Here is a 19,749-nt window from a genome sequence, read left to right on the forward strand (position 1 = left end):
GCAGTGCAGAGGCAGACAAAATCTCAGTGCTCCCTCACTGGGCTGCAGCATTTTACCCTGCTAATGTGATATATAACAAGTACTGGGAGCTGTTCGGGCCTAGGAAGCATTTGACGGATGGTGCCATGTAGGAGGTTAGGTAAAATAAAATGAGGAATTATAATATGGCTTGGTGAAACATCCAACATTAGAGACTGTGTGTTACTTTACCTCCAGACTGGCTCTTTAGCATTTTATTCATCAGTTTTCGTTCATTTGTTCATTCATGCACTCATAAGTTTGCATGTTAGAGACCTTAATATATTACCTGTTATTACCCCAACACCATCTTCACAATCGTAGTCTGAGATCTCGCTGTCACTTATCCTCTGGGATCCTTCAAAATAAAGAGACAGAGAGAGAGAGAGAGAGAGAGAAAGAGAGAGAGAAGTCATTTTCATTCCCTCGTTCATTTATTCATTTTTTTGTATTACGCCTCCCTGGTCTGACTGTAATCTTTATTGGTTAAACTGAAGGTTCCAATTAGATGTACATCTTTGGATAATATATGTGAAAATATGCTGCCTTTTACTGCTCCACTGCAACAACAAAAAACAGCAGATCTCTCTTCATCTGAACTTTTAAATGACACATTCAATCATTCAATTTACACGCGAAGGTGGGAGAAGTGATGTGGCGTTACAGCTCTTTCTTCATCCTCCCCAGTAAGCCTCATCGCCCCTCCCTGTCCCCTCTCTTTAAAGTATGAACCCCAACCCCCTCCCTGAAGAACCCCCACACACCGCCTTCATCGTTCAGTCAACTTAAATCAACTGGACAAGTGTGCTTTATCAGAAATGACAAGTGCTGCACTCTGGCAGTGCCGCTCCCAACCTCTCATCTCAGTTGGCTGGAGACTTTTTACAGCTGTCAGCTCTTTCCCCTCACACTTACACAAACGGCCAGAAAATCATCCTGGTGGGGGGAAAGGAGCGCGCCTTAAGTGTCTAGTAGGAGCAGTACAGTGAAGCAGTCCTGCGTAACATCGACTACAGTGCTGTCGTCTGAGGCGTGTTAACCAGTATCTGGTCACAGAGTGTAACAGTGGTGAGAGAAGGGCTATAAAATGAGCTATTTTGGGGTTCGGTTAGAGAAAATTATGTATTATGCATAAAGATTTTTTTTTTTGTTTCTCTCACTAAATATACCACCACTGTTTTGGGAAGATTAAGAATAGTAAGCAAACTAGCATCATCTAATGTATTCCATGAACATTTCAAGAACATATTCACATTGAAGAAACACAAACACAAGCAAAGTAGAATGGGCTGCAACAGTATTTTGCGCATTCTTAAAAGGGGAAATGTTGGTAACGGGGCAAAAATAACAAAACAAAATATGCATTACAGAGGGAAAGCAAGGGGTCAAAATCAAAGTATATTGTGTTTCTGCCAGGACTGGCAGATAGCCTGGGTTTTTAGAACATCACGTTTTGCAGGATATGGTTTCGGGTTGCAGGATGGGATTGTGATTGGATCACAGGTGAATACACAGAGAGGGAGAGACCACTGTGTCCTAAATCTCTGTTTCCCTGGAGCGTGCACGTGTCGGATACCCTGAGTGGATTTCAAACGAGTGGCGTAAAATTTTACTCCCCTCGCTGAACTCCATAAGGCAGCAGCCAGAGACATGCACCCTTCATGGAAAAATAAGGGTTGGAGAATCAGGGCACAAGGATACATGTTGGCAGAGGACAGGAGAACACTCAGATGCTCCGTAGAGCAGCACTGCCTGCGAGTGCAGGGGGGCCTTTACCTGAGTTGTATGAATATGAGCCTTTGTCTGTGAAAGCAGAAGCAGTAAGGTTGATGTGATGTGACATGCATGACAAAGACAAAATATGCATAAACTACAACGGCTGTTAAAGCCTTAATAAACTAAAGCAAGCTGACCAAGCCTAGATCGACTGTATTAAGAAACAGAGCTTGATCATTCACTTTACGGAAATAATCTGGAATCATTGAAGTCTGTCTTGATTTTATCCTGACTTTAGTTTTATGACAACTACTCACTGACAGTCTTGTAATGCCCGGGCCACACTGCCTGTATGAGCAGCGCATGACGGCTACCTCGCTGAACTGCTGCATATCTCACACGTGTGGTGTCCACACCGGCAGCGTTTCTGCTGCTGCACTGCTACTGCCAGCCATCTTTCTACATAGAGTTTGCCTTTCATAATGGCCATTTCAATCCACAATTTAAAATCCCGTACTTTATTCACTCATGGTGCCTCGCAAGTCACTGCATTTTCTACAACACTGTCCTGCAAATATTTCAGAATAAAAGCCTTGTGTTGCAACAAATGCAGGAATTCTGTCCACAGAAAAAAACACTAGAGGGCTTTTATTTTGAAACAGAAGCAGGAAGTCTTGATTTAAAAATAAATATACACTTTTTTTTCATGTCTGTGACATATCCTATAGATATAGACATTGAAACTGTAGTAATGTTACTGGTATGGTGTCAATATACTGTCTAAAGATCATTTTCACTGTCTATCTTTGCTGTGGGGCAGCTCTAACCTGTTAACATGAGCTTCGAAATAAAAAGTAAGAGGTTCCGCGATGCACACACGTTGCTCATGCATCCAGTGTGGCCCGGGCGTAACCGTAGTGTTCCTTGCATGCCACTTCTGGCAGCAAAGCCCATTCATAGTACAGTGACATCAACAATCTCTGCAGTGTCAACAAACAACAAGAGAGAAGTTTGTAATTAAAAAAAGACTGCAACTTTGGGAAATCTCCTACTTAGACTGTTGAAGTGTGACAGTAGCTTCACCTGAACTTTGGAACATGTTAGTGTGGAAAGGATTCCACATTTTGTACCAAATTTCTTACATTGGGTGTATGTTGGTAAACTAACACTGCAGGGTCCGAATGAAAAGGAGGAAGAATTACTGGAATTTACTGGATCCTCTCTATGTACATATGGGCAGTGTGAATACAATGTAAATTGACTTCAATAGTTTGTTTAATTCATTTAATTTGTACCCACATTTTCTTTACTTAGTGTGTAAGTTTCAAAATGTAGTCACACGATATAATGTCTTGTCTTTGGTTTTAGTCTTAATGATATGGTTTGTGAATGTTAAGTGGCATCAGCCTTTTGTCACAAATTTCTTCATGCCTTATCAAATCATTGCAAGATATTAATAAAAGGTGTGTGACATGTGTCTGTGACGGAGGGGTTACGCACTCTGGAGCCGCCGTGTCGGACTCTCTCCATGCAGCTGCCTGCGCTGTGAGTTCGGGGAGGCACGTGGGAGCGGGATGGAGGATACATCGTGAGTTTGTAGCTTGTACCAGTGTGGCTCGTCGTCCAGTAGAGCTGTCTCCAGCTCAATAAGGATCTACCAGAGGAAAAAAAGGCCACGTTCAAAAATATCTTCACTCCAAATGGTTGCAACCTAACATTCTCAGTGATGGATTTACAGAAATACACAACATCCATTTGAGCCACAATACTCATAGAGCTCGTACAGTCAGCGTCAATCCCACACACTCTGTATTTATCGTAACAGTTTTACACAGTAAATAAAACATCAAAGCTCATTGTCCATGTTGGACAAGGACTGGACCACCAAAACCTTGTAAGAGCTTTATTAAGGGCTTGACCCCATTCAAGAGGATTAGCTGAGAGATACTTTTCAGTGAGTGTCCCTGATGGGTGGCGTTTGGTTTTCTTACCTCTCCCAGGAATTCGCTCTCCTCCTCCCTCACCCTGGCTTGGTCCCACAATGTGATCTCCAGCATGCGCTCCCGAAACTCCCGCCGGTGCACCGGCGAATACATAAAGGTCTGGTTCCATTTGGGCTCTAAGGATTTCTTTACCGTTTTTGTTCTCCTCTTGCTTTTGTCGCTGGAGGAACAATAATTCAAACTGTTTTTATTTACAACCATGATAGGGGAGAGCCACGAATACAACAGATCAATAACACGACACAGCACAGAGCACGTCACCGTGGCATGCTGATGATGACAACGAGATGGCAAAATGACAGTACTATCTCCCAGAAAATGTTCCTGCATTCTTCATCAGTGCTTGAGAAAGAACTGCTTAAAAAGATGCAAAACTGCACTGAACAACCAATAAAGTGATTAGACACATATCCACACATATCCCTACAGCCTTCCCTGATGCTAATGGCTAAAAAACAATAACACATGACCTTGTGACATCACAAAAAAATCCACACAAATACAGAATCTATTTTCTACAGTATATAATAACTCAGTTTGCTGCACTAATGTCCAATATCTTCCTGAATGGAGTGAACTGATGTGCAATGAGTGGTAAAATGGTAACTGTTTCTACTCTTACCTTCTATCAGGGAGGAAGTAGATTTTGACGTAAGGGTTCCTGGGCCGGCCGTCTTCCCTGGGTGGCAGGTCTTTGGCGCCCAGGATGGTGACAATTAGCTGATGGCCCACTTTGTCATACCACAGTTTGACCTGCAGGGGCAGAGCAGAAACAGCCTGCTGAGGGACTGGTCGGGGCTAACAGGAATACAAACACACAGAGGGACTAATGCAGGAGAAGACAAATTCATCAAATTAGAAATAAAGTTACTACACATGAATTTGTCTCTTCTTTTATTGAGACCTATCTCATTCCAACCGACAGTTTTTGACTACAGCATAGAGTCTTCTCCTGTATTTACCCTTCAGGGAAAAAGAGGAATATGTCTACCTGCTAAGATGATGTTAGGTCACATGCTTGGCGGCGCAATTTATCAGAGCTTAAAGGGATAGTCCGGATTTTTTGAAGTGGGGTTGTATGAGGTACTTATCCATAGTCAGTGTATTACCCACGGCAGATGGCGGTCGGCACGCCCCCAGTTTGGAGAAGCAGACAGGAGTACCAGCACGGGAGCAAAGCAATGCACTGCTGTGGACGGGGGCAGCAACAAAACGTATTTTAGACACCTAAAAGAAAGGCCCACCTAAAAAGATCAATATCAATTTAAGTGTACGCTATATTTATAATATTTTCACTGCTAAACCTTACCATCAGCCCTTTCCGACAGGGAACTGAAGCTGTTATCTATGCTCTCTTCAAAGCCACCAGACCCCCTTGACAAAAACAGTAATTTTAGCTTGCAGAACATGGTAGTTGCTGGTCTACCGCTGCCGTGATCAGTTATTTAGTTTGTGTTATTTTATGACTTTGGTGTTTTAAAGGGTTAGTTCGGATTCACCGAAGTCACACAATAACACAAACAAACTAACTGATCGAGGCAGCGGTAGACCAGCAACTCCTGTGTTTTGCGAGGTAAAATTACTGGTTTTGTCAATGGAGTCTGGTGGCTTTGAAGAGAGAGCATAGATGGATCTCAGGGCTTCAATTCCCCATCAGAAAGGGCTGACAGCAAGGTAAAATGGTGAAAATATTCTAAATATGGGGTACACATAAATATCTTTTTTTACATGAGCTTTTCTTTTAGGTGGCTAAAATATGTTTTGCTGCTGCCCCCGTCCACAACAGCACATTGCTTTGCTCCCATGCTGGTACTCCTGTCTGTTTCTCCAAACTGGAGGCGTGCTGACCACCATCTACTGTAGGTAATACACTGACTATGGATAAGTACCTCATACAACCCCACTTCAAAAAAGCTAAACTATCCCTTTAAGTGCTCATTGAAACATGGACTTACTGTATTCAGTGTTAATATGGTATGATAATGCTAAAAATGTCAAAATAACATAGGTTATACCTATCTGTGTATTTTTTTTTTCCTTTACATAAAGTGTTGTAAAATGTATGCGTTTATGTTCGTCATTAAAAACTTCCCTTGCAGGGATGATAAAGCTTATTGAATGGAACTGAATGTGTTTGGCCTGAATGTCATTTCAACTGAAGTGAACTTAAGTGAAGTACTAAAGGCAACATGCTCTAAAATTAACAGTGTGCTCAGTTGAAATGATACCGTCTACCAGTGATAATGCTGTCTCTAATAATGTCCTCTAGGATATTCAATGGGCATTGATATAGGGAAATCAATCATGCTGTTGCGAGAGGAATCGAAGACAGTTCACACTAAAAGGGAAGTATGGACTCCAACGGAAGACACTTAGAAGAAGAAAAAACTCCAAACTGAGGCCTTACAGAAAGTAGATGAAATGAGAAATAAAACTTCTAAGCTCTTGTCCATACTTCATTAAAAATATGATTATGGAAAGGGGTCTGCACCATTAAAAACTACCAGCTTTACATGCAGCAACGCAAGAAAGAGCATTCAAGACAAGTCAGTAGATTTCATGTAGGCAAAAACACACAGCAGAGGGCTTATGGGAAAACAAATTGTACCAAATGATCTCTAAACCTGTAGCCCACCAAAATACCAGATACTGCAAAATATGAATATACCGTACTGTCTGTCGCCTTATGATTATATTATGAGTGATATTACATGTGGTTCAATAGTTAACTACTCAAATAGACAAGTGGCTTTACGATGTGTCTATCTAATAGTGAATTAACTGAAACTTACAAGCTTTTCCAAGAGTACATACATGAACACACATACACACAAATAAAAACACCTACTTATTTACCTCCATTCTAACTCCATATCATGTGTTTTTAGACCCCTCTAAATTTGAAAACACATCAGACAACACATCTGCATGCTCGATGCATAATAGGCCTATGCATAATAACAGTATTCTTGCTTCAGATCCATATAAAGCTTGTTGAGGGTGCATTTAAGCACAACAACATACTGTACAGCATCAGCCAGATAAATATCCAATATTCTAAACAGGAGTGTTAACCTTACAGCTAACTGATTCCAACAAAGTGATTCTACTGCGTGTCATTACACAAAAACCAGAGAAAAGACAGACTCTTATTAAAGATGACAGATCAAAAGAGACCCTTCGGAGCGAAGGAAATCCTTCAAAGTTATGCTCAGTTTGGACTTTGCTATTTGGGAGGTACAATTTGCTTAAACTCTCATCTGGAAGGGAAAATGCAATTTGGTTAACTTGGTATCTTTTCACTGCAACATGAATCTGCACACCCATCAACCGTAAGCTGCTAATTAACATAACATGGAGGAGTTCTCCCGTAGATGTGTGTAGGGTTAGAGTTATCCAGGCCTGGGTTCATGTCACACTGAAGCAGAAAATAACCCAAGTCTTTAGTCCTGAGAAAGTTCAAGGAGACACCCTCCTGCATTGCCAAAGATCCATAAATGTATGACACGAGGTCAATTACTGGTGTCAAATCAGGCAATGGGAGAGTGTCTCTTTAAATGTGTTCAGATTAGTTGAGCATGCATAACCTAGGAATAATGAGGTGAATGGGTTAAAATGAGTTATAACTCTCATCATAACAGTGATACCAAGAAATCAAATTGGAGAGAAATGACACAATGCACTGCACTGAGGGAAACTTGAAGCTGCCATTTCCCCGCGAATGCATTTTTTTTCCAAAGTATGGAAACAGAAAGTCAGCCAGTCAACAGTCAATGATCAAAGACCAAATAGAGATTTATGCCCTTCAGACAGGGCCCATTACCTGGACCCTAGGGGCAAAAGGCGTTGTTCTTCTACTAAGGCTTTGGCTCTGGATAAGCAAAATTAAATAGCAAAAAAAAAAAGAAAAGAAAAAGAAAATGCAATAAAACCAAAACCCCACAAAACAACAACAAAAACACACAGTACACTTTAAACAACAACAGAAGTTTGTAGTTTCAGATGGGCGATTTAGACTAGAAGATTATTTTACTTTTTCACTTGTATTTTTGCTTCTCTGCTTTTCTGAGTACTTGTCCCTGAGCTTCTTTGCTCTGTTCTCCATAGGCCCTTTGTAATTATCAATGCCTCACGATCATAATCTCTCTTTCTGCTCTGGACCTTTTCTCCTCTGCTTCAAAGCTTGCGTCAGAGTGACGTTAAACCCTTGTTGTCCCTAAACACAATTTAAAGACGGCTCCAAAAATACCATACTGAATTACTCATCAGGCACTGCAGATCTTATAACTGTTTCACTAATCAGCTGTTTTTGAATTTCAAGGTCAGTCGCTTCATAGAAATGTAGAACATAAGAAGCGTCTGGGCAGAATCCACTGCTTATTTTTAATTGGCTGACACAGTGTTAAAGGTTTCAATGTTAAGTCAAATTACTCCACAGTCCACTACAGCGATTGAAATCAGCCATTTTCCTGATATAACAAATTAATAAAAGCTAAAAAATACTTTAAAAATGGTAAAATTTTAAGATTGTGAAGATTGGCAGTATCAGCCTTCGAACCCAATGGTCCTCATGCAGGAAGCCATATAAGGATAAAAGTCCTTTTATTTCTGTTCATATCCACAATTTTTTTTGATTGATTGATTTTTGGGATTCACCAATGTTGTCTTATTTTTGCTCTTCTCTTAGGTAAGAGAACATTTTCTCTCAGCCTTTTTTTGTGGCATCTCACTCATTCTTGGCATTTGCCTGAGTGTTTACACACCGCGCAACACCTGCTCTTATATAGTGTTTAGGGGCGTTACTTATGTTAACACCTGCCCTTATATAGTGTTTAGGGGGCGTCACCTATGTTAATACCTGCCCTTAGTGTTTAGGGGGCGTCACCTATGTTAATACCAGCCCTTAGTGTTTAGGGGTGTTACCTATGCTAATACTTGCCTTATATAGTGTTTATGGGGCGTTACCTATGCTATTACCTACAATTATATAGTGTTTAGGGGGCGTTACCTATGTTAATACCTGCCCTTAGTGTTTAGGGGGCGTTACCTATGTTAATACCAGCCCTTAGTGTTTAGGGGCGTTACCTATGCTAATACATGCCCTTATATAGTGTTTAGGGGGCGTCACCTATGTTAATACCTGCCCTTAGTGTTTAGGGGGCGTTACCTATGTTAATACCAGCCCTTAGTGTTTAGGGGCGTTACCTATGCCAATACCTGCCCTTAAATAGTGTTAATGGGGTGTTACCTATGCTAATAATAAACAATCGGCCACACGCCTCCAATTTATGATCAAGTGGGATTCATCATTCAGCCCACCTGGGTAAGAGCAGGTTTGGATGGTTAAGAATGTTTGGTGCATCTAGAGTTAACTTCTCTTATTTTTTATCTTCACAGAAAATAAAGAGAAAATATATGAGAAATTTAAGAGAATGTTGCTGCATGAGACCCATTGTTTGTCAACCCAACTATTTCTCATAAATATCAGTGTTGTGAGAAAACATGTCCTGGAGGTGTTACTTAAAGCTATTTCCCTGCTGGACCCTAAATTTGAGAGTTGATATATCTCTTGCTTTAATGCAGCCCTTTACCCATTTACCCCAGGAGGGTTTTTACACTAGATAATGGACAACACACACAGTAACCTGATCTACAATCCTGTGATGGGTTGGTAAAGGGCCAGCTGAACAGGCAGAGTGAGAGAAGCTGTGCCTGGTAGCCCAGTGGTTTGAACAAGGATTTACTTTGAGTTGCATTATAAATACACAATGTGAGTTTAGTAGTATATTCCAAAATACAGTCACATGAACTTAATAACCCATCTTACTCATAAGTTTTCAACAGTGGTCAAAGCAATCTAACAGAACATTTCACATGTAGTCTGTATGTCATGCTGCGGTCGCTTACTGAGAGCTGTCCTGACAGGTACTGGGGGGCGTCCCTCAGCATGCTGGGACTCATGGGCGACGTGACGGAGATGGACGGGCGATCCATCTTCTGAGACTCAAAAGAACTCGAACCTGACAGGGCAGAGACGACACAGTCAGATCATTTAGTAGTGATGTTGTTTTTGGTTTTAGTAACATCAAGAGATAAAAAATGAGAGAGAGGGGGGATGGTAGTGAGGAAGATAGAAAGACATAGACAAGACAGAAAGAGGGCAAGAAAGCATGCCATGAGAAACACCGAGATACAGAGTGACAGAAGCAACTCTCGTAGACGTTGCCTTCGCTTGATGTTTCTAGGCTGATTAATAGGATAAAATGGGGTAATGAAATAGGCTGAAGATTTTGACAAGACTCACTTGATTCCAGTTGTGCATGTGTGCTGTCTGGTATCCTTGGAATATCTCTGAAAAAAAAAAAGAGAGAGAAAGAGCGTGAGTGTGTGAGACAGGAGAGAGGGAGGGGATGGAAAGGATCAATTTGAGCTAATGCTGACTGCACTGTGCTCTAATGACCGTAAGCACCGCATTAGTCTTCATTCACCCAGCAGCTCCCTCAGCAGCACAAAGCAGGTCAGATATAGGAATTGGCAAAGCAAAGGTGCCGCTGCTTCTTTACCCACAAAAAAATTCAAAAACAATTGGAGGAACAAGAGTACAAGCGAGGCGCCACTCGTCCACAAACACATCCTGTGAGAACACAAGCTATATTTCCCCGATTCAAGTATCTATATTCTCAATTCAGTTCAAAGTTGTTCTGAGTAATGCAGGCAGTGGCCTGAAGGAGCCTACAGGACAGACATAAGAACTGTAACTGGAAAAAAAATCAATTAAAGTCATATAGTCACAACCTGATGCATAATTCCTGCTTTAATTGTTTTTAGTTTGGGATATGCATGTTGTTCATTCATGCCGACTCCAGCTCGTGTCTGATTGGTTGTTTTCCTCCGGTCTGTGAAATCTTGAAGATGCAATTAGGGGCACCGGAGGACAGCGGAGGACACTGGAGGACACCGGATTTTTTTTTTCAGATTACCTGTCTCATGCACTACTGTCAGGATATAGTGACCATTTTATGAAAATAACTTTTTTTTAATCACATTTGCTCCATTTCTACCCGCTGCTGCTTTAATACTTCTTTGTGCCTAACACCTCAGTTATGGTCATCCAATGCTCCTTGCTGCTAAAAAAAAAGTCCCAACGCCTTCGTCTTCACTGTCTTGTGAAGAGTACAGTGTGTGCGTGACGGCGACTGTGATCTCTCACCCTATAGGCCGTGAGACCACCAGCTCCACCTGCGGCTCAGGCTTAGATTCTAGTATGATATTGTAAACTTCTTTAAATGTGGCTCCTTGTAAAAGCTTCCCGTTCCACTCCAGCACTTGGTCACCTGCGAGAAACACACCAGAGACACTGAACGTCACACAGGATCTAGTTCAGAGAATACACATCATTATGCTCCTCTAGAGCACATTGAATACTATTAAGCGTCTACATAAAAGTTTGTGTGTTTTAAATACCTGGTCTGAGATGTCCAACAGTGTCTGCTAGACTTCCTTTCCTCACTTTAGTGATAAAAGCACAAAGTCTACCAGATTCTGTCATCTTGCCTCCCACCACCTGTAGAAGCAGAGAGGTGAGTGGATTAGCACTGAAATACACGTGTAAACTCAACTGTTAGTGTTATTCTAGCTGCAGCCTTAATGTGCCATGCTAACTCTTCATGTCTACGCAGATGTATCAGGTGTATTGCAGCTTGCAGAAGTAGACAGACTGTTTTCCCCTCAAAGTATCCCGTTGACGTCGTGGCTTTAGCTTTTGCCTGCGAGGTATGAATCCTCAATAAAAGCATTAAGGAGAGGGTCAATGGTAAAAGTGCATCTCCGTTGTGTTCAGGGCTGCGCCTTCTTCCCCAGGGACACACTCTGGTGCTGCTCTGTGGTTCTGTAACAGCGCAGGCCCGTGGGCTAGAGCTGTATTGTACAGTCCTGAGCTGCTGTACTCCGCTCCGCTCAGCTTACATGGGCATCATACAAATAAAAATCCCTCTTAATGGCAGCTGAATGCCAACATACAAAGGAGCTTAGGGAAGTCTGCTAAATGAAATGGCTTTATGTAACAGGCAGGAGCCAGAGAAGGAGGCTCGCAGAGGAAAAGAGAGACAGAGAGAGAGAGAGAGGGAGAGATGGACAGCGAGGGCGAGGCTGGCAGCCTGACTGACTGATGGACTGACTGGCTGGATTGCCGCGTTGGCTGGCTGCTGCTGAGCGGACAGAATCGCACAGAGGCACTGAGCGGACACAAACATGCCATTTCAGGAGGCTCATTCAATCAGTAATGATTTTTCCCCATCTTGCCGCTCTCTGTTCTCTCTCTTCATGGCCCACAATGCTCCTCTGGACTTTGGCTGCTCAGCTTTTTTTTCTTTTTTTTTTTTTACCAGTGTCCACCACCTACAGATTTATGCAATGGTGAAAAGGGAAGGGAAACCACAGCATCTATACTACAACAGAAAATCTTGTGCCTACACTGCAATAACAAACTGGTTTAAATGATATAAAGCTAAGAACATGACCTACCGAAGTAGTTTATACGGCACTAAAAGCATAAGATATATACACACAGAGCATGCATAGAATGTAAATACCTATAGGGGACTGTGACGGTGCTATACAAAACATAAACACTGTCCAAAACCTGTGGCATGCACCGATCAGACTGTTTCAGTCCTGATACCGATAGCGATACCGGGGCGAAAAAGGAAGGTTAAACACGCTTCAGCCGCCTCACAAGGCATAGTAGACCTGTCCGGTGCTCACAGAGTAGGGCAATCTTGTAACAGGAGAGACTTCAGAGAGCAGATCCAAAGCACACTGGCTAAATCAATATGTACTTTTACTTCTCTCTCTTTATTATTATGATATATGATTGTTCACCTGCCTACATGCAGCTTATTGTTCCCTCCCAATTTTTACCAGCCAATGCTGACTCAGTTCTTAACTAGGGGAGGCTATTTAAGTGGAGATGAGTCTCAGATCTGTTTGACTCTGATGAAGATGCAAGCGATACCTTGTCTTTGGGTATCGGCCGATACCGAGTACTGATCCGATACCAGTGTTTAATTAATAAGCTGTATGCCTCACTGTGTGGAAGTGACTGGGATCATTCTTTTATGTGTAAGACAGCATCAGGCTTGACTTAAACATTGCTTTCCTAACTTTGTACAACAAAATGTAAAAAATAAATACATAGATGTAAATTTACTGAATTGTTCTTTATTATTAAAATAATAAATCGTACACCAGCAACCTGGTAAAAAACAAATCCTCAAAAATTAACAGAAATTACAATTCAAGTTTAAACCTTTTTAATGCAGCAGTCAAAACTTTTTTTAAATTAAAATTCCAGTATTTAATGTATATAGTAAATTATTATAGAATTGAACTGAATAGATCGGCCCAATTGACATCGATATCCGATCCAGTATCGGTATCGGTGCATCCCTAATTTCAATTGTCAAATGTGGGCAGTGACGACACTGACAGCACGTGTTTCCTCAGAGCTGCTGAACGCAGTTCATTAAAGTAGTTCAATGTGAGTGAGTTCAGAAAATTATACAGCTCAATATCAAACGCTACTCATTAATATTCATCAGGAACATAATCAAGTCTTTAATGAATATTAATACTGAGTAGCGCTATGATGTAATCAATAATTGGAAGCCAAGGAGGAAAATCAGCAAGCCACCCGCAAGAAAAAAGAGGCCACGAAATAGTATAATTCACAGCTGAAAAGTTATTAACATAACCAACACTGACCTGACAAATTTACCCAGAATTACTGGGTATGATGGTGTGATCAACTGAAGACTATTACCAATATATTTTGTGTCAAATGTGCATATTTTAACACAAGTTTTTCAATGTGGGTGTGTTTGTGTCACACCTTCAGACACACATAAGGCTGGGCGATATGGCCAAAATCTTCTGTCACAATATAGGTAATTTCATATCTCGATAACGATATATATCACAATATAGCATGTTTTCTGGTAATTCAATAAATAAATATTCCATATGAAATAATCACATGGTGAAGACAATTTTTGTATACTCCTGTGTGAATTAAATACTTGACAAATGAAAAGTACTGAGTGCAAAATTTACATTTTTAAGTGAAATTATAGAGAAAAAATAAATAAATATAAGCCTAGCCTTTATCGCCGATAGAAGCAATACAGAAAAAATATATACAGTAGATAGACATTTTTATATTGTTGTGACGATATCTATCGACATATTGCCCAGCCCTAGACACTCATGATGACAGGTAGACAGAATCACTGTAAGCTCACCTTCAGACCAAGCAGAGCTCCTGAGTCTCGAGGCACGCTTCCATCTTTCATGCGCTTGTTGAGTAAAATGCGCCCTATTAGGCGATCCCCATCTTTGGACGGCTGCCACGTCACCGGGTGCTACAATGTCAGAGCAACACACCTATTGTTTAACAACTCATCCACTTGGATTTGATTACTTTAGAGCAACACAGACAACTGTTCATAGTGAAAAAGGGGGGGGGACATGGGGGAAGTATTTATTCACTCAGGGGGAGAAAGTTCACACAAACTCTGCTGCCCTCATCAATACCGTTTAATTTTTTCAGACAGCAACATGCTCAGTCATTTGAATTCTAAAAGACGGAATATTAAATTCCTAAGCTAATCATGAACAAAAACTATTGATGAAAAATAACACCTAACACGATAGGTGTTATTTCCAGAGCTTGTGTGAACCTGCCAGTGTGAGGGTGGAGTGAGCTTCATGCAGCGCCCCCATGCAGAGTAAAGCAAGCAGCCCCAACACTCCTCCTCAAACCGTCTCTTCAAACTGGAGCAGGAAGACCGGAGTCTCACTACACACAAACATACAACCACCATCAAGTGGAGTAGTGAGGGGAGGTGGAGGGGGGGGGGAGCAGACAGTGAAAAAAAGGGAGAGGGGAAAAGTCATCTATGATACAAGAACAAATGAGGTAGTTTACAGATCAAAAAAAGGATGAAAAATAGACCGCACAGAATAAAAGCCATGAGACACAGATAGGGTGAAATCACAGACGCGCAGTGGAAGGGAAAAAAGAAAAACATATGTTTTGATTTTTTTTTTTGTGCAAAAATCCAGTCTTCCCTGTTTGGTGTGCTTACAATCATTTTGGGTTTTGCTAGAGAAGTGAGTGGAAAGTTGGGCAGGGGGGGGCGGGTTCTGTCTGAACTGGGTGCTGTGGGGTTAGGGCAGCAGAGTGACAGGGACGGGCCTGAGTAAAGGTGTTCCTATACGGCACTGAACAGGACCGCTGCAGAGCAAGAACACAACATACGGAGGAGAACGAGCATGCAACTATAGGAGGAGACCCACATTCCTGTGTGCCATGACAAACAGAGAGGTTTAGTGTCAATGCTCTTCTTTTTACAACTACTGTAAGGTGTGTTGTTTCTGGTTGGGGGGAGCAAAACAGCAAGTACAAGTAGCAAGCAAAGAGGGTGCCCCCACAAAAAGACTTTTTCGGCAACCGAAAAAACAAATAAAAGGAACGAAATCGCAAGAGAAATTATACAACGTCAAATAAAACCCCCAAAAACAAACATCTCACCTATTTACACTGAGTGACAGAGAGCAAACAAAGACTGGATGGGTAGGTCATAAATAATAATAATAATAATAATAATAATAATAATAATAATAATAATAATAATAAAAATTAAAATAATAATAATAATAATAATAATAATAATAAGAAGAAAATGCAGGCTAGATTGTCTCAGTACCTTCTCACTATGGCTATGCTCCTCGTTTAGGGTAGTGCTACTGCACGTATCAACTCCCGAGTCTTTAACCTGCGGTTCACACCATGCCAAGTCCTCTTCAAATGAGTGTCCCCCAAAGCGCACCATTTTCTTTTGCCTCTCAGATAAGGTGTGTGTCGGCTCGGACATAAATGTCTGCTCAATAGTTTTTCTTTTTCCCCTTTGACTGTCCCCTACAGGTGTGGGATAAAAAACAGAAAGAAAAACAGAAAAACAACATGCAAAGGTGTAAATAAAACGAAGGAACATGAAATGACAAAAGACTCTGGGAGGACGGGGGGAGGGGAGATGGGGGAGGGGGGAGGAGAGAGAGACAGAGAGAGGGAGAGAGAGATGGGGGTAAAGGGACAGGAGGGAGGGAGGGAGGGAGGGAGGAAGGTCAAGGCAGGGCTCCACATGTCTCACCAAAGACATTGGGGAGGCCTCGCTGCTATGCCAAGACGCATGGTCCCACCAATGGCCATCCAAATCTCCTGTAAGGTGGGGGGGAAGGGCGCACGTACACGAGAGAGGACAGCGAGAGGGACCAGTGAGGACACCACAAAAACAACAGACCGTAACAAACACACACACACATACAGTACTAAACAAGACATACATTTATGCACACACACACACACACTCTCTCTCCTCACATACTGCTCAAACTCAAAAGTTGGTCATCATGTGCAACTCTAAGATCTCTGTGGAGAAAGAAAGATGATTTTCAGGTAATAATACATAAAGGAGCAACAATGATGTGACCACCTACACATTGTGTGCAGTAAGGGAAGGACACAAGCCTGCATTCTCAGCCACAATATTCTCAGTATTGATATTCAAGACCATTTATCTGTTCCTCCTCTGTTTCTTGCCTTTCCTACAGGACATGGATTAAAGTCCCAACATGTGTAAAGACACTGACAAGATGCTAGCTCAATACAGACAGGACCAGAGGTCAGATTCTCTTAAAGGGATAGTTCAGGTGTTTTGAAGTGGGGTTGTATGAGGTACTTATCCATAGTAGGTGTATTACTTACTATGGCTGCCAATTAATTGAATATTAATTGTGATCATGATTTTGGATTCCCAAAATTAAATGAACATGATCGACTGTGATATTGATGTTTAAAATGCTCCGCTGATAGAAAAATCCGCTCAATATCTAATCAAGCGCTTCCTAAACTAACAGCCAGCCACTAGGGGGGCGATCCAGATGTTTTAGCTTCACTTTTGGGAAGCTGTCATGCCACTGCACGCTCAGTGGTAGTCTGTGGAAAAGTTTCCTGAATGTTGCGGCTGCAGTCCAGAGTAGAAGACTCTGTTATACAACAGTGAGCAGACGGGCAAAAAATGAAAATGCACTGAACTCAGGTGAAGAAGAACCTTATTTTAAGTTTTATTTTTATGCAAAAACATTTGTTCATTTGTAGGAATGTAGTACAAACGTGAAAGTGAAATCAGTGTTCTGTTGTTTTAATTTTGGGTAAAAAGTGCACTGTGAATAAGGACCAGTTTTGTTTTAATGCAAAGATTTGTAGGCTACATTAGCAGGAATGGAGCATAACAGGGAAGTGAAAGCAGCGCTAATGTGGGCAATAAAAACTATTTTGTCATTAAAATCAAGAATAATCGTGATAAATAATCTCAATATTGATCAAAATAATTGAGATGATCATTTTGGCCATAATCTTGCAGCCCTATTACTTACAGTAGATGATGGTTAGCGTGCCCCCAGCTTGAAGAATACATGCAGGAATACCGACACCGGAGCAAAGCAATACACCGCTGTGGACGGGGACGACAGAAAAATATATTTTACCCACCTAAAAGAAAGGCTCACCTAAAAAAAATCAATATCCGTTTTTGTTTTTTTAGGTGAGACTTTCTTTTAGGTGGGTAAAATATGTTTTTATGCCGTCCCCATCCACAGCACTGTATTGCTTTAATCCGGTGTCGGTACACCTAACTGTTTCTCTAAACTGGGGACGTGCCGACCGCCATCTATTGTAGGTAATACACTGATTATGGATAAGTACCTCATACAACCCCACTTCAAAACACCCAAACCATCCCTTTAACATTGTTCCCATTATATGTGTTAAATTCAGAATTAATTTCAGTACCGAAATTCACATTGATTTGAATGATACAGGGTTTGATGGATTATGAAACACGCTGCATTGCTTTACGGTACCTAGGAATATTGCTTTGAAGGGAAGGGACTGTTCTTACAGGACATAATTGTAATCCGTTAATTAATGTTCTTATATGTCTTGCCCTTCATAACAACTGGAATGTGACTGTGGATGAGAAATGGGGGCAAGAATCAAAAATACCAAATTGGGGTTTACGGAAAATGTGGTCTCCATTTTGAGAAAACTCTTACCACTAATGACACTTCCATATCAAAGTGGCTATCATTCATCTCATACGTAGTCTCATTTGATTACAGTATCTGGGTTTCCTGCAGTGCTTTAAAGTGGAGGTGTGCCACATTTTTATGGAATACAAAAATGTAACCTGTCTGGAAAATGCCATATATTTAATGACTGTGGTGGTTATTGTTTTGGCCATTATTTACTCCCTAAATTGATCACAAGACAAGATGCATCAAGGTCTGGGTGGCTGTTACGACAAAAGCTAAACAATTTCATGGAACCCTGATGGTCACTTGTCATGCAACCATAATCCAGGTGTGCATTTTGTCCATTGATTGGTTCAAAGGTGCAGGTTTGTGCAAAGCAAAGCAAATATTTCAACTACTATTCACTCCTCTCTCCACTGAAACATCGTTCCCCTTTTATTTTTAATCTTCATTTCCAGAGAACAATCATCTTTAAATGTGATTCAAACGAGCAGACAACTCACATTCTGCTCAAACAAAGTTAGCATGCTGCTATCTTATCCTACAGTATTGCTGCCTCTGTAGGAAGGGAGCAGGGCACATCTCTAATGTGTTTAACTGGGGATTCAGATTGCAGTGCCACACAGCCTTAACTGACCTCAATCTAAAGTGCACCAGGGAGAGCTTTTAAAGATGAGGCTCTGATTACAACTTCTGTAGTAGCACCAGTGGACACAGCCTTGACAAACACAGACTGGGCTCGTGGCTCTAATGATATTACAGGATGGAGGTTTCTGGGACATTTCTTTTAACTTTTTTTTTTATTTTCTCATCAATCCAGCTGAAGGGTTAGAGAGGAACTGATGGTGGTTAGACACTTAAGAGGAGGAATCAAGACCTATAACTCGATCTGTCGCTCGCTGCAAATCTTATGAGATAAAGGTGGGACCCTGTTCAGACCTGGTATTAACATGCGTCCTGAGTGATCGGATCACAAGTGGACAGCTTTAAATACGTCTGTTTACACCTGGCATTAGAAGGCGTCTCCAAGTGCGTCTTGAGTGACCACTTATGATCCGGTCTCACTTCCCCGCTCTATATGCAAATAAACACGTCGTAAACACACGGCTAACACAGCAGATGTTGTGATGTAATATTACATGAATGTCAGTAGTAATATCCTACATATTTGTGAATTCGGGTATATTTTAGTAACATCAAAATAACAGGTTTTTGTACCGGCGGTCCCCGGGGACCTACGTGCCGCCTGCACCGCTGCTTTTGCCAGGCAACAGCGGGGTACGGAGCTACGGAGAGCCGGGAATGAGAGCAGGCGGCCGGGTGTCAATTACGTGCAAAGCACCAGAACAAAAACACCGACACATCAAATTAGACAGTATGATTATAATGCACTTTGTGTGCGTAGTCTGATAGTCTGTAGATATGTAGCCTATAGATAAGATATATTTTAATAAAATACAGTTGTACCAACAGAATACAGTAGAGCACAAAGGTCGTTTCCATGCCGCGAGTCAGACAAGCGCTCGCGTCTGCCTGTCTATTCACCTGAGACCCCACCGATCCCAGCGGGACGTCAGTTGAGTAGGCGGTCCTTCAATGTGGATCAGGACACATTCACGTACACACTTTGTGACCACCTCTGAATGTGGTCTGAGCGATCGGATCTCAATGTGTCTTGGGTGCGTTCACACCTGTACTTATAGAGCTGTCCACTCATGATCCGATCACTCAGGACGTATGTTAATACCAGGTCTGAACAGGGGCCAAATATCAACTCACTGTGAGTATTTGTTCTGGTGGAAAGCTACAGCATGTATGCAAAACGAACCTGTTTTCCCCAAGTGGATACACAGAAGCAGAG

At 41.6% G+C, this 19,749-nt stretch overlaps 1 protein-coding gene across 50 annotated transcripts in view; it reads right to left on the reverse strand.

The window, feature by feature from the left end:
- The window catches only part of rims2a (regulating synaptic membrane exocytosis 2a), a 181,721-nt gene that overhangs the window by 60,590 nt on the left and 101,382 nt on the right, over positions 1–19,749 (reverse strand). For 27 of the 50 annotated variants that reach the window (XM_074654622.1, XM_074654659.1, XM_074654657.1 and 24 more), the window contains 11 exons: positions 15,503–15,714; positions 14,036–14,155; positions 11,202–11,301; positions 10,948–11,071; positions 10,042–10,088; positions 9,645–9,757; positions 7,561–7,608; positions 4,360–4,535; positions 3,726–3,918; positions 3,235–3,388; positions 308–376 (listed from right to left, as the gene is read on the reverse strand). In XM_074654622.1, coding sequence (XP_074510723.1) covers positions 308–376; positions 3,235–3,388; positions 3,726–3,918; positions 4,360–4,535; positions 7,561–7,608; positions 9,645–9,757; positions 10,042–10,088; positions 10,948–11,071; positions 11,202–11,301; positions 14,036–14,155; positions 15,503–15,714 — 1,356 coding nt within the window. Of the gene's footprint in view, positions 1–307; positions 377–3,234; positions 3,389–3,725; positions 3,919–4,359; positions 4,536–7,560; positions 7,609–9,644; positions 9,758–10,041; positions 10,089–10,947; positions 11,072–11,201; positions 11,302–14,035; positions 14,156–15,502; positions 15,715–15,946; positions 16,015–19,749 lie in introns of all 50 variants that reach the window. The other 23 variants (XM_074654666.1, XM_074654636.1, XM_074654665.1 and 20 more) reach the window with 9 other exon arrangements.

The sequence above is a fragment of the Sebastes fasciatus genome, chromosome 12 (genome assembly GCF_043250625.1).
Source record: "Sebastes fasciatus isolate fSebFas1 chromosome 12, fSebFas1.pri, whole genome shotgun sequence".
NCBI classification, from domain to species: Eukaryota; Metazoa; Chordata; class Actinopteri; order Perciformes; family Sebastidae; genus Sebastes; species Sebastes fasciatus.